This window comes from Artemia franciscana, chromosome 3 (assembly GCF_032884065.1).
Source record: "Artemia franciscana chromosome 3, ASM3288406v1, whole genome shotgun sequence".
Lineage (NCBI taxonomy): Eukaryota > Metazoa > Arthropoda > Branchiopoda > Anostraca > Artemiidae > Artemia > Artemia franciscana.
In genome coordinates, this window is record NC_088865.1 from 30,307,923 (window position 1) to 30,322,853 (window position 14,931).

Genomic DNA, 14,931 nt, shown 5'->3' on the forward strand with positions numbered 1-14,931 from the left:
GATCTTCTTGCCGGATCGGGGAAAATTTCTATAGGCTGTTAAGTGCGTATCGTAAGATTTGTCTTAAGTTTAGTGAGCGTAAAGATGAAGCACTTGTATTTGACCCACGTTCTCAACGGTCTTGTACTGCTTCTGTTATGCATTGTAATTAAGTATATGTCGCTTCTAGTACTATTGCTTATCTGAACATTCTGTCTTGCGTCAAATCTTAAATCGACTCGTTTGGCTGTAGTCTAGCGTTTTGCGAATTAAGTCCGCCGCAGGTACGGATTCTTTGTTGGTAGTAAATTGTTGCTTGTAGGCCTTTGTGGTGTTATTGTTATCCCGTACTTTCTGTCGTCATCTCTCTTATGGTCCCTTCTGTTGGAAGGGGGAAAAAAACTCCCCCTTATTGCTATTAAAATATTACTACTGACGATTTATTTCAGCACCAAGCCACCTATGGCCATTATAGCTTTGCCCACTTTCTCCATCCCAGTCTTTTCAAAGCTCCCTTCTTTAGAGCCTCTCATGAATTTCCAATATCTTTTAATGACTTTCTTACGATTTCTTCCCATCCTATTCGGAGACGATCTGATTGTCGTTTAGCCGTAGATGGATAACTGAAAAGGACGATCTCTGCTAATCTTTAATGATTCAGTGGTGAACGTGTCCTAGCCACTCAACCTTTCTCTCATCATAGCCCTTGAAAGTAGAATAAAAGCACATTTTGCAGAGCCAGCTCTTCAAATACGATCAGTCAAATGAATGCCCAATAATTTAGAAGTTGGCTTGCTCTGAATCATGACTTTTACATTTTTTTTTTTAAAGTGATGTTTATTTGTTTTATTTTAGTTCATTGGTTTGAAGTTTTTCTTCTTTTTTATTGTGTTTATTTTGTTGTATCTCCTTATGTTTTCATAATTGTTGTTAGTATTATTACTCCGTTTGCTAACTGTTGTTTAAAAATGGGCAATAAATTTCATTTATTCATTCATTGAACTTTTCCCTTTTTAAGTTAATGTTAAAATGAAAAGACTGAAATCCCAAATCTTGTGTATTTATGTCTTTAGTGCGTCACATATTTAAATATACCTGGATCATTCGGCACTTACGCCTCGGAAGCCTTGTGATAGAATTGATTCTACTAAAAATATGGCCGTGAAAGTCATTCTTGAGTTGAATCTGCCTTGTATTTATTTGCCTTTAAGACTAATGTGGCCACTCAGTAAGAAACACTATTTTATTGGCGTTTCCTTCTTCGGGTAATCATATCAGGAATTGTGCCAACATTTTTTTTTAGTCTCTATGATAACCGGTGGCAACAAGTTTTTCACTGGATTTGTGTAAAGGAACATTCTAACTTCAAAACTGGTGGAGGAAAACATCTGGAAAAATTTCTCCTGATTTTATTTTTTTTATCAGGAGGGTCAGATTTTTAATCCGTCTTATCCGATCGGATTTTATCAATTTGGGAATTTTTCCTAATTCTTTTGGAGCAGGAGGGTCGGATCCGTTTGTGGTGGGTGATTCATGAAATAAAAATGGATATAGGGTCTTATTTTCTTTGAAAATTGCTCTTTATTTGGTCTTCTTTTAGTCTCTTTTTGGATTAAAGCCTTTATTTAATACATATTTAAGGGTAAATAACCGAGCCTCTGTGGAATGCAAAATTTTGAAGGTTGTTATCCCAGTAAGCTACAATGCTTAGGCGCAGAACCATGAAATAAGTAGTAGTTGTTGGATTTTTAGGTATTATGTCGATTGGATCTCATTTCAAGGGTACACATTGTGCTTGGACCCAGGTCCATTAATGACCGTATTGTTTGCATGTTCTGAATTTTTGATTTTGTCTCGGAAGGGGGATGGGTGGGGGTAGGGTAACGAACTTGCCCTCCTTCCTTCGTATCTTCTTTTGTACCTGGCCAAGGTCTTTGTAAATATCTGTACATCATATTTTGCAACTATTCAGGATATTATAGACGCCAATAGTTTGTTTGTCTCAATTGTTCTATTTCTGTGCAAAACGATTAAAACATTTAAATGATGTTTGACAATTATTTTTAGATTATTTAGATTTGCCACGCTCATCAAATATCATGAGAAATGGATAAACCTATTGTGAAACCGCTGACTGAAGTTTGTGCTTCTTTTGTAGCTTTAATTTGTCCGAAAATAAGCAGTTCTCTGGGGGTGAGGGGGTGCCTAACAGTATTCTGCTAAGGTCTCTAGACAAGGTTGTTATTCAACTAGAATGAAATGTAGCACTTTATCAGCAGACAACCACTATTGGAGGAACAAAAGTACGTGGTGATTGAAAAGTCACTTGTTATTTCTAAAATTCTATAATTTAACTATAAATTAATGTTTTTGCTAAACATTCGGGATATTCTTCAATTTTTTTTTTTTTTCAAGCATTAAGTGCTAGTATTAGGCTAATGCAGTGTTTCATGTAAGCGTTTTATGATAATCACTGATGAAAGTTCATCTTATTTGTGTCTTTCGTTTATGGTGTTTGTACTGTGTTCATGGCAGTATATTTGGCTTTAAAATACACTTATCTATCTATCTATTCATTGGCATTTGCCTGCGGCTTTTCAAGTCTCACTAGGGTCGCTTCAACTCATTTCTCAGGAACTTTTGCGAGACGACAGTACCAACTTCTGGCAGTAGTAGCAACTTCTTCTCTCTTCTCAGTTCATTCCAAAGTTCATTTTTCTGTTTATTAAACCTGCTCCTATGACCCACACCGAGAATAATATTTAAAAAGTGTTAAGTTAGGGCTTCTAGCCATTGCTCGAATGGACTGCATCGACCTAATAATCTCCCTGGAAAGTTTTAATTTAGCTATCTACCAACAACAGAAGCAGCTATATTTTGGATAAAAATCAAATATTCAATATTTTGCCAGACGTTGAAAACCGTACAAATTTCATCTTTCATTAGTGTGCTCCGAACAAAAAGAAACAACCCATCAGAATTGCGGATGCCAAGTGAGACAGAAAACGTCTGTTCGTACTGCAAGCAAGCAATGGAATACAACTATATAACCAACGTGTGATTATCAATGGCTATATAGCTTAATACTCATCCTAAATTTAACGCAATTCAAGCTATTTAGATTTAAATTCAGCTTTAATTCGTCAAAGTAGATTTTTTTTTTTTTGCTTCGGTCTAGTGGATCTCCTGCTTTTTCTGTGTTGCTAAATCTTCAGTTTCTTTTCTTCTTTGTTAATGGAGTCTTTTTTTAATGAAGTACCAAGGAAAGTTTCCTTGTAATTATTTTAAATTTTCAGTCATGCCATTCTTCCATGCCATTTGGCTTTGTTAAATTATGGAAATTATGTTTGTTAAATAACTCTGGGCATAAATGTCACTGGTGATAGAATGGAATGTTGTCAGAAATTAGTATGCATTGACAATCTTATTAGTCCGAATAGTATATACTCTGTTAAGAGACAATGTGAACAATTTGCCAGTAGAGTTTTTCGAATTTAATCGAAAAATTAAGACGCAGTGTTGTTTATGGATTAGTTGGGGGGGGGGGGGGGTAATAGACTTTTGATACGTGTCTTTTCTCACTTTTTAGATTGAGGCATTGTCTGCTGAATTAAAAAGCTAAAATTCACCTGTCTGTAAAACAGTACTTAACGGTACGTTTTAAGAAGCTGAGATCGTATTCTAGGACAAAGGAAATATTTAATGCTTATATTGTTATGAATTTTTTTTTAGAAAATTTGATTTGCAAGTCAATGACAAATCTTACTCAATTACTTCAGAGATGGTAGAAGTGAGAAGACAAATGAAAAAGGTTCATGTAGAAAATTTTGTGCCCAGTGTTATCGAGCCCTCATTCGGAATTGGACGTATACTTTATGTGATACTTGAACATAACTTTGGTGTCCGAGAAGGTGATGAAAAACGGACGGTATGAATATTTTCTTTTTGTTCTCTCTCTCTCTCTCTCTCTCTCTCTCTCTCTCTCTCTCTCTCTCTCTCTCTCTCTCTTCTCTATTTTCTCTCTTTTTTCGCTCCTCTCTCATTTTTTTCTCAACTCTCTCTCTAATCTCCCTCTTTCTCTTTCTCTCCATCTCTATCTCTCTTTCTGTCTCCCTAACTCATTTATCCACTAGAAAATGAAGAAACAAAAAGATTTTGCCGCAACATTGGAGCCGCAACATTAATTTCACGATTCTTGTAACAGAAATGTAAATTCTCAGCTAATTTTGTTAAATGGGTACTACAAGTCTAGTAAGACATACATAATGTTCCAGCTATATAGAAATATTTGAAGAGCCGTGAGATTTTTTTGGGAAGGAGGCTTTCTGAGTACTTTCCTGATCTTAGTGATCTTAAATTTTCTTATTGGGTTTCAGTTTTGCCTATCGAATTATACAATCAATCGTCAGAATTTTAAATAATTATAGCTATAAAAATCTAAAAAACATTTCTTTGAAATACCTAACTTAATAGCATGTCATCTTTCAATTCTTGCTACAAATTATGTGATGACTAGACAAACTTTTTTCTACTATCGATGTCCAGATTTATGGTGTTTCGTTTTAAGGTGGGAACAAATGTAGGATTTGGAGAGAGGGGGAAATTTGTCAAAATAATGGGTGAAAAGTATGGTATAATTTCTGTATAATTTTGTTGCTTATGCAACAATATATACGAATTTCCTCGCGTTCAAGTTCTCACCAGATTCAGTGAGAATCAAGCAGTACAGCCTCAAACCGATTAGTGTCACTTTACCGCTTGCTGAAAATTGATAAATTTGACAAAAAAAGTAATCTAAAAATGTATGAGTTAAAAATAGACGAATCTTATAACCATGGTCAGAAATCTTCTTTTTCATAAAGAACTGAAATACGGGAGGTCCATCCATTCATGCGGTTACGTACATCGTATAGGGTGCTTCTGACTTCGCCGCTCCCCCTCCTTGAGAAATTCTGTTATCTTGTGATTTAGCCATATTTTTCCACATTTCCAACCTAATGTGCCTGATTAGCTCTGTTTTGCTTTTTCAAATCAGTCCCCTTCCTGCGTTTAAGATGTTGAACTTCTGAACAGAAAACGCAAAGGAATAAGCGTAACGATGACAAACGGGTCTATGACCAGTAAATGAAAACGAAGAAAAACAATAAAAATGCAATGAATATTTCGCTTGTATCTAACAAGGCATCTTCAGCATGAAAAAAAAGAAAGAGAAAAAAAAACTAAGATAGACTAACCTAAAATATATACTATACAATTATATACCAGTTACAATTTGAAGCTACCTTCATCAAATCATGGAAGCTACCCTCAGGTACTTTTCTGGTTTAATGAAGGTAGCTTCAAATGCTAAATTTTAAGTAATTGCATATTATATATTTTAGGGTAGGTCCATTTTAATTTAAATATATATATATATATATATATATATATATATATATATATATATATATATATATATATATATATATATATATTTTACGCTGAAAAGTTCTTGTTTGATACGGGCGAAATATTCGTTTGATTATTGTTGTTTTTCTTCGTTTTCACTTACTGGGCATAGACCCGTTTGTCGTCTTTACATTCATTTCTTTTTTTGTCATGGTTGGCCAGATCAGCTTTAGATCTTTTATTTAAACTTCTAAATTAAGAAGCTCTTTCTTACTTCCATGGGTGCATATGCAATTTTAACTTGAACGGTAAAAATGGTGGACGAGTCAAATAACAAGCAAGCGACAAGGAATTTATTTGTAAAAGAAACAAGGGTTCCTCAGCATAAGGCTTCCTCATAAATTTGGATACTTAACGGATCCTCCACCTCTTCATCAATTTGCTTTCAAACAGTTCGTGGTAACGAACTGTAGTAAGGAGCGACCCGGCTCAATAGTAACCAAAACTCTAAAAAATTGAATTTTGATATCAATAGCTACATCAAAAGAATCGCATTTTAATGCTGATTTTAAATATATAAGTTTCATCAAGTTTAGTCTTACTTATCAAAAGTTACGAGCCTGAGAAAATTTGCCTTATTTAGGAAAATAGGGGGAAACACCCCCTAAAAGTCGTAGGATCTTAACGAAAATGACACCATCAGATTCAGCGTATCAGAGAACCCTACAGTAGAAGTTTCAAGCTCCTATCTACAAAAATGTGGAATTTTTTTATTTTTTGCCAGAAGACAAATCACGGGTGCGTGTTTATTTGTTTTTTTTGTTGTTTTTTTTCCCAGGTTCATCGTATCGACCAAGTGGTCCTAGAATGTCGCAAGAGGGCTCATTCTAACGGAAATGAAAAGTTCTAGTGCCCTTTTTAAGTGACCAAAAAAATTGGAGGGCATCTAGGCCCCCTCCCACGCTCATTTTTTTCCCAAAGTCAACGGATCAAAATTTTGAGATAGCCATTTTGTTCAGTATAGTTGAAACCATAATAATTATGTCTTTGGGGATAACTTACTCCCCCACAATCCCTGGGGGAGGAACCGCAAGTTACAAACTTTGACCAGTGTTTACATATAGTAATGGTTATTGGGAAGTGTACAGACGTTTTCAGGGGGATTTTATTTTGTTTGGGGGTGGGGCTGAGGAGAGGGGGCTATGTTGGGGGATCTTTCCTTGGAGGAATCTGTCATGGGGGAAGAAAAATTTAATGATAAGGGCGCAGGATTCTCTAGCATTGCTATAAGAAAACAATGAAAAATAAACATGAAAACGTTTTTTCAAATGAAAGGAAGAAGTAGCATTGAAACTTAAAATGAATAGAGATTATTACGCATATGAGGGGTTCTAAAAATACTTTAGCATAAAGAGCGAGGTATTTAGGAGGAGATAAATACCTTGCTCTTTATGCTAAAGTATTTTTAGTAATTTCAACTATTTATTCTACGGCCTTTCTGATTCAGGGGTCATTCTTAAAGAATTAGGACAAAACTTACGATTTAGTGTAAAGAGCGAGGTATTAACGAGGGTACAAACCCCTTCGTTTACATAATAAAAATATAAGGTTATGAAAGTTTGCTACGTGAGTTAATTCTTAAGTTACGTATATTTTTTAATAATAAAAACATTCGTTAAAAATTAAAAGTTCTAGTTGTCTTTTTAAGTAACCGAAAAATTGGAGGGCAACTAGGCCTCCTTCTCCACCCCTTATTTCTCAAAACCGTCTGATCAAAACTAAGAGAAAGCCATTTAGCCAAAAAAAGAATTAATATACAAATTTGACTCTTTGCCACAATTCTACTTTTTAAAATAATTAAAAGCTTTTAGCGTAAAGAGCGAGGGATTGCGGAGGGGACAACTCATTTCATATACGGAGTAATTTCTGTTCGTTTTAAGTTTTAATGTCGCTCCTTACTTTCAGCTAAAAAAATTAGTTTTTTTTATTTAATTTCTAAAATATCTATGTCTTCAAATGTGAAAAGTTTTATTCTAATGTTCGTTTCAACCTTATATACCTTTTATTTCGTATTTTCCTTCCTACTAAGTGACATAAAGCGATCGCAAATTCTGTTGGTCCCAGTTTTGCTTCTTTAGTCACTTCCAGGTAAGCTAGGACGATGAAATTTGGTGAGCCTATCAGGAACCAGACCAGATTGAATTAGAAATTGCTGTTTCCCCGATTCGACCATCTGGGGGAGGGAGTGGGGGGACGGTTAAACCGGAAAAATTAGAAAAAAAGAGGTATTTTTAACTTACTAATGGGTGATCAGATCTTCATAAAATTTGATGTTTGGAAGGATATCGTGTCTCAGAGCTCTTATTTTAAATCCCAACTGGACATGGTGACATTGGGGGGGGGGACCTAAAATTTTGGAAAACGCTTAGAGTGGAGGGATAGGGATGAAACTTGGTGAGAAAAATAAGCACAAGTCCTAGATACGTGATTGACATAATCGGAACGGATTCGTTCTCTTTTTGTAGGACTCTTTGCGGGGGGGGGGATTAATTCTGAAAAAAATAGAAAAAATGAGGTATTTTTAACTTACGAACGTGTGATCAGATCTCAATGAAATTTGGTATTTATAAGGATATCGTATCTCAGAGCTCTTTTTTTGAATTCCGACCGGATCCGGTGACATTGGGGGGAGTTTGGGGGGGGGGCTAAAATCTTGGAAAACGCTTAGACTGGAGGGATCGGGATGAAACTTGGTAGGAAAAATCAGCAGAAGTCCTAGATACGTGATTGACATAATCGGAATGGATCCGCTCCATGTGGGGGAGTTGGGGGGGAGGTTAATTCTGAAAAATTAGAAAAAAATGACGTATTTTAACTTACGACTGAGTGATCGGATCTTAATGAAACTTCATATTTAGAAGGACATCGAAACTCAGATCTCTTGTTTTATATCCCGACCGGATCCAGTGTCACTGGGGGGGGGCAGTTTGGGGGAACCGTGACTGACATAACCGGACCGGATCCGGTCTCTTAAGTGGAGTTGGGGGGGGGGAGAATAATTCGGAAAAATTTGAAAAAATTTGGCATTTGTAACTTACGAACTGGTGATCAGATCTTAATGAAATTTGATATTTAGAAGGATATTGTGCTTTAGAGCTCTTGTTTTAAATTTCAACCAGATCCAGCGACATTGGGGGGAGTCGGAGGGGGAAACCGGAATTCTTGGAAAACTTGAAAATTGGGGTATCTTTATCTTACGAATAGGTAATCGTATCTTAATGAAACTTGAAATATAGAAGGATCTTATGTCTCAGATGCTCCATTTTCGACTCAAATTAGATCCGGGGACATAGGGGCGCGAGGGGGAAACAGACATCTTGGAAAACGCTTAGAGTGGAGAGATCGGGATGAAACTTGATGGGAAGAATAAGCACAAGTTCTGGATACGTGATTGACATAATTGCAACGGATCCGTTCTCTTTGAAGGAGTTGGGGGGGGGGGTTGTTAATTTGGAAATATCAGAAAAATTGAGGTATTTTTAACTTGAGAACCGGTGACAGGATCTTAATGAAATTCGATATTTAGAAAGAACTCATGTCTCAGAGCTGGGGTGTTAATTTGGAAATATTAGAAAAATTGAGGTATTTTTAACTTGAGAACGGGTGACAGGATCTTAATGAAATTTGATATTTAGAAAGAACTCATGTCTCAGAGCTCTGATTACAAATCCCGACCAGATTTGTTGACATTGGGAGAGTTGGAGGAATCTTGGAAAATGCTTAGAGTGGAGAAATCGGTATGAAGCTTGGTGGGTAGAATAAGCAAATGTCGTAGATACGTGATAGACACAATCGTTTTGGATTCGGTCCCATTGGGGGAGTTAGGGGGTGGGGTTCAGTGCTTTGGCGAGTTTGGTGCTTCTGGACGTGCTAGGCCGATGAAAATTGGTTGGCGTGTCAGGGAGCAGAACAAGTTGACTTGATAAAGTCTTTTTCCACGATTCGACCATCTGGGGGGCTGAAGGGAGAGAAAAAATTCGAAATAATGAGGTATTTATCACTTACGAATGGGTGATCGGATCTTAATGAATTTTTGATATTTAGAAGGACATCGTGACTCAGAGCTCTTATTTTAAATCCCGACCGGCATTAAGCCTCTCATTTTCCTTTAAAGCCTCTGATTTTCCTATTAAAGAATCTATTGATTCTTAGAATTTTGCTAGAGCTCATACCATATGAGCTCTTGGCTCTTCCGGCCTCGTCACAAGTTCCATATGAGCTCTTAGCTATTGTTGTTTTTTGATTTGGTAAGGAAACATTTACACTTTTTCTTCTTTTTTTTTCTTTTTTTCTTTTTCTAGTTCTTGAAACTTCCGCCGATTGTTGCTCCATACAAATGCTGTGTTCTCCCGTTGAGCAACAAACCGGATTTTATGCCTTTTGTGAAACAAATCTGTAAGTTTTTTTCTTGAAATTAAAATGCTCTTTAAGTTGGTTTGGTGATTTAAGAAGTGTTACGTGGAATTTTTTTTTAAACTGAAATTTGAATTCAACGATCTTAATCCGTTTTGAATTGCTCAGACTTTTTTTTTCATATCTGAATTGGTTCTCAAGAAACTTAGAACTCTCTTGTCATTTGGTGTATTTACTTAATGAATGTTTTTGGACTGGAGTGTTTCTAAGTTGTTTTAAAATTGCAGAAGTTATTCCTGTTTATAAAGGCGGGGATAAAAATGTACTAGGAAATTATAGGCCCATTTCTTTATTACCAGTAGTATCTAGATTGTTTGAGAAATTAATAAAAGAATGGTTGAATTTTTGGAGAGTAAGTCATTTTCTAATCCAAATCAGTTTGGTTTTCGGAGGGGTTAATCTACTGAGCATGCAATTTTGTGAGTGATGCATTGGATAATGGTATGAAAGTCGCTTCTGTTTTTCTTGATATTGTAAAAGCTTTTCACCGTGTTGACCATTTTATGCTTATTGCCAAATTAGAAAATTGTGGTTTTAGAGGACCATTTCTTGAATGAAAAACCCAATATGTACAACTAGGGGATAATGTTTCTTCAGTTAGTAATGCTAAATTTGGAGTACCTCAAGGATCTGTTCTTGGTCACTGCTATCTCTAGTTCTTACAAATGATTCATGCAAAGATTTTCATATGCTTTCGTATGATCTTCAATCTGGATGTGACGGGAAAAAGGAATTGTTCGCAGCTTTGCGGATGACCCTTATTAAACTGTAGCTGTACAAACAGGAATTCAGCTGTTGAGTCGTAATAGTTCCTGTCTGGAGTTTGTTCAAAAGTGGATGTAGCTTGATGAGTTAAATTTGAATTATAGTAAATCTTGCTTTTTATTGTATGGTAGGAGCTCAAGTTGTTACCCTTGGATAGACAGACTTAATTTTGCTGATATGAGTATTTTAAGAATAAATTGTACAAAATATTTATGTCTTACTTTTAGAGAACCTACACACACATTATATTAGTCTTTAACTCGGAAGGAATGTTGGCATTTTAAGAAAGTTGAAGTACATTCTCCCAAGAGATATTTTAAGAACATCGTATTATTCCTTAGTTCAACTTTATCTGCTATATTGTAGTACTGTTTGGGGTAGTATGTTTCCTTTTCATTTCCATCATATTCGAGCATTGCAGAATAAAGCGCTTCGAGTGTTGTGTGGTGTAGGTTTTAAAGACTCGGCACAAAAACGGTTGCAAAATCTAGATTGCAAAATCTTCCCTTTAGCAGGACTTACTACTTTTTATCGAATCCTTTTTATATATAAATTTTGTCATTTTGTTTACCAATATGTTTTAAAAGTATGTTTGAATTATGAAGTGAAATTCATACACATATTACGAGACAGTCCAATATAATGCGTCGCCCGCTTGCTATTACCCGTAGATCTCAATTTTCTATTCGACATCTAGAACCCCGTGCATGGAATTGTTTACCTACGACTTTAAGAAACAAGGGTAATTTTCGTGAATTTTGGCGGGAATTAAAGCTATTTTGCCTTAATATATATGGTTTTGATAGTTTAGTGGACCTCAAGTGGAGCCAAGATGTTGGTTTTGTTTTAGGCGATGCTGATCAAGTGGTTTTAGTTTCTTTTTGTTTTGTCTTTTTTAGTTTTTTTTTTGAAGTGCAATCCTGTATTGATCAAAATGCAGGGTAATTGATTTTTTTTTCTTTTCCTTTTAATTGTTTTTTTTCTTTTCCTTTTAATTGTTTTTTTTCTCTCTCTCTCCTTTTTCGTATTGTTATGGCACTTAGTATCTACCAAGTGACATTGCAAATTCTGTCGGTCGGTCTGTCTGTCTGTCTGTCCTGGTTTTGCTACTTTAGGCACTTCCAAGTAAGCTAGGACGATGAAATTTGGCTGGCGTATCAGGAAATAAACCAGATTAAATTAGAAATTGTCTTTTCCCTAATTCAACCATGTGTGGGGGGGGGGAGAGTGGGGGACGGTTAAATCGAAAAAATGAGGTATTTTTAACTTACGAACGAGTGATCGGATCTTAATGAAATTTTATGTTTGGAAGTATATCTATCTCAAAGCACTTATTTAAATTCCCGACCGGATCCGGTGACATTGGGGGAGCTGGGGGGGGGGACCTAAAATCTTAGAAAACGCTTTGAGTAGAGGGAGGGGGATGAAACTTGATGGGAAAAATGATCACAAGTCCTAGATACGTGATTGACATAACCAGAACGGGTCTGCTCCCTTTGGGGGGGGGGGTTAATTCTGAAAATTAGAAAAATGAGGTATTTTTAACTTACGAAAGAGTGATCGGATCTTAATAAAATGTCATATTTAGAAGGACGTCGTAACTCAGAACTCTTATTTTAAATCCTGACTGGATCCAGTATCATTGGGGGGAGGGACCGGAAATCTTGGAAAACACTTAAAGCGGAGTGATCAGGAGAAAACTTGGTAGGAAGAATAAGCACAATTCCAAGATACGTGACTAACATAAATGGACCGGATCCGCTCTCTTTGGTGGAGTTGGGGGGGGGGAGTAATTCAGAAAAATTAGAAAAAATGAGGTATTTGTAACTTACGAACAGATGATCAGATCTTAATGAAGTTTGATATTTAGAAGGATCTTTTCTCTAGAAATCCCATTTTAAATCCCGACCAGATCCGGTGACATTGGGGGGAGTTGGAATGGGACATCTGAATTCGCGCGAAACGTGAAAATCGAGGTATCTTACGAATGGGTAATCGGATCTTAATGAAACTTGATATATAGAAGAATCTTATGTCTCAGATGCTGCATTTTCAATTCGAATAGGATCCGGGGACATAGAGGGTTGAAGGGGGGAAACAGAAATCTTGGAAACCGCTTAGAGTGGAGAGATCGGGATGAAACTTGATGAGAAGAATAAGCACAAGCTATAGATAGGTGATTGACATAATTGGCGTAACCGGACTAGATCCGCTCTCTTTGGGGGAGTTAGGGGGTGGGTCTCAGTGCTTTGGCGAATCTGGTGCTTCTGGACGTACTAGGACGATGAAAATTAGTAGGCGTGTAAGGGAGCTGCACAAAATGACTCGATAAAGTCACTTTTCCCGATTCGACAATCTGGAGGGCTGAAGGGAGAGGAAAAACTAGAAAAATTGAGGTATTTTTAACTTACGAGTGGGTAATCGGATCTTAATAAATTTTGATGTTTAGAAGGACCTCGTGACTCACAGCTCTTATCTTAAATCCCGACGATTAAGCCTCTGATTTTCCTTTTAAAGCAATCTATTGATTCTAAGAATTTTGTTAGAGCTTATACCAAGAGAGCTCTTGGCTCTTCCGATCTCGTCACAAGTGCCATATGAGCTCTTAGCTCTTGTTTTATTTGTATGTGCATTGAGGTTGTAAGCCGAAACTAGCTTTGCTTCTGGCCATTTGCCTGTTTTGTTTTTTTTTTATTTAAATTAATAAACCCATCTTTCTCATTCTCTCTCTGATTTCTCCTATAGGCCCATTCACAATGAGATTTAACTTCCCGAAACGTGGTCCTACCTACTGCTAAGTAATCAGATTTTACCATTCTCAATGGATAATTTAAACACTGAAATCAAATAACACCGTGATTGTCTCATGTATTTTTCTTTATCTTATATTTCATATAGTCCTTGTTTCTCTTGTCATACTACAGTTCTTGAGCTCTGACGAGCTCCAGTAGCTTCGCCCAATACTTCACATTTTCTTTATTCCCTTTTTCCATTTATTATTTAGCTTCTTTTTATTTAGATTGTTATGGTTACTTATTCAAACAACCTTATCGCCGGAATCGAATTCCATGCCCTGCAATGGATAGCTGTTTGCAGTTTATAGCTTCTTTGCAGTTTTCTATCTTGACGAAGTTCAAGTATTAGCCAATCAGATAGTTCTCGGCCTCATATAAGTTCAAGTCGATTGGACTTCGGTTTTGGCTTGATCCTATTCTGGACGGTAGCTGAAACTCTATTGTCAACGAGTTTGGTTTCAACTGATTGCTGAAATTAGTGCTAGTTAAATCTCTGCATTAGTAGAAGTTTCATTGTGAATTGGCCTTAAATATATATTCTATTCTCGTTTATAGAAGTAGTTAACTAATGCAACTTTTGAATATCAAAGTATTTTGCCTGTACCTTCTTTGCCGAAAACGGCTATCTGTTAAATAACAGTAAATTAATAATAGTCAAATTGATTTTTAGTATTCCTTCTTTCTTCTAAAAGTTGCAATAGTATCTTTTGAATCGCAGCACTGAAATTATGTGTATCCAAATCTACAAAAATAAAAATCATATTTCTTTTTTCCATTCACTATAGATTTGACTCTTGAATTTTTAAACTTTATTTCTTGGCAAAACTGGGGATTTTTGGGCTTTCTTTTTTTTCATTGCTTATGAATATTTTATAATGTAATTTCGTATGTTAAATTTCAAAATACAATAAGTTTTTTTTAGTGCTTTTAGTATGGTGAGTTCCTCGAGTATCTATTGTTGGATTCTCGATGTTTCAGGCAAACACTTAAAAAACTGCCACACAAAAACGATTAAAAAATTGTGATTGTTTTATTGGATTTAGAGAATAAGTTTAATTAGAATAAAATATATTTAATTATTGAGAAAAAAAATTAGTTTATTCCTTCATCCAATGTGAAGATTTAGGACTTTACAGTTGCCTTAGTGCATCTGTTAAGGCCGGTGATTATCTTTAAATATTGAAATAAGCTAAATTCGTGTGTATAAGTAAAAATAGTGCGAATGTTTAGAAGCTTGCGGATGCTCCTGTAGCCCATTTAGTGCACCACCCTCTTTTATCTCCGATCATAATAATTATGCGGCATAAGATTTGCAAAACATATTTTTATTCGTGCGGAAGGTGTTTCTCGTTTACCTTATCCGCCAAAAATCTTAAAAATGTTTTATTTGCTTCTTTGATGTTTTTTCTTCTTCTTTTTTCTTATTTACTTTTTCCTTTTTCTCTTTTTTGTATAGGATTGATAGAAGTCTGTCTGATTTATTAAATATATTTCACTTCTTTCTTCTATTTATTTCTTTTTTGTGAGTGAG

General features: G+C 35.7%; 2 protein-coding genes across 2 annotated transcripts in view; one reads left to right on the top strand and one right to left on the bottom strand.

Moving 5' to 3' along the window:
• The window catches only part of LOC136025140 (uncharacterized), a gene marked incomplete in the record, with an annotated part of 224,685 nt that overhangs the window by 181,913 nt on the left and 27,841 nt on the right, over positions 1 to 14,931 (bottom strand).
• The window catches only part of LOC136025139 (glycine--tRNA ligase-like), a 60,651-nt gene that overhangs the window by 41,203 nt on the left and 4,517 nt on the right, over positions 1 to 14,931 (top strand). Inside the window, exons 11-12 of the mRNA XM_065700888.1 lie at positions 3,712 to 3,907; positions 9,729 to 9,822. Coding sequence (XP_065556960.1) covers positions 3,712 to 3,907; positions 9,729 to 9,822 — 290 coding nt within the window. The remainder of the gene's footprint in view (positions 1 to 3,711; positions 3,908 to 9,728; positions 9,823 to 14,931) is intronic.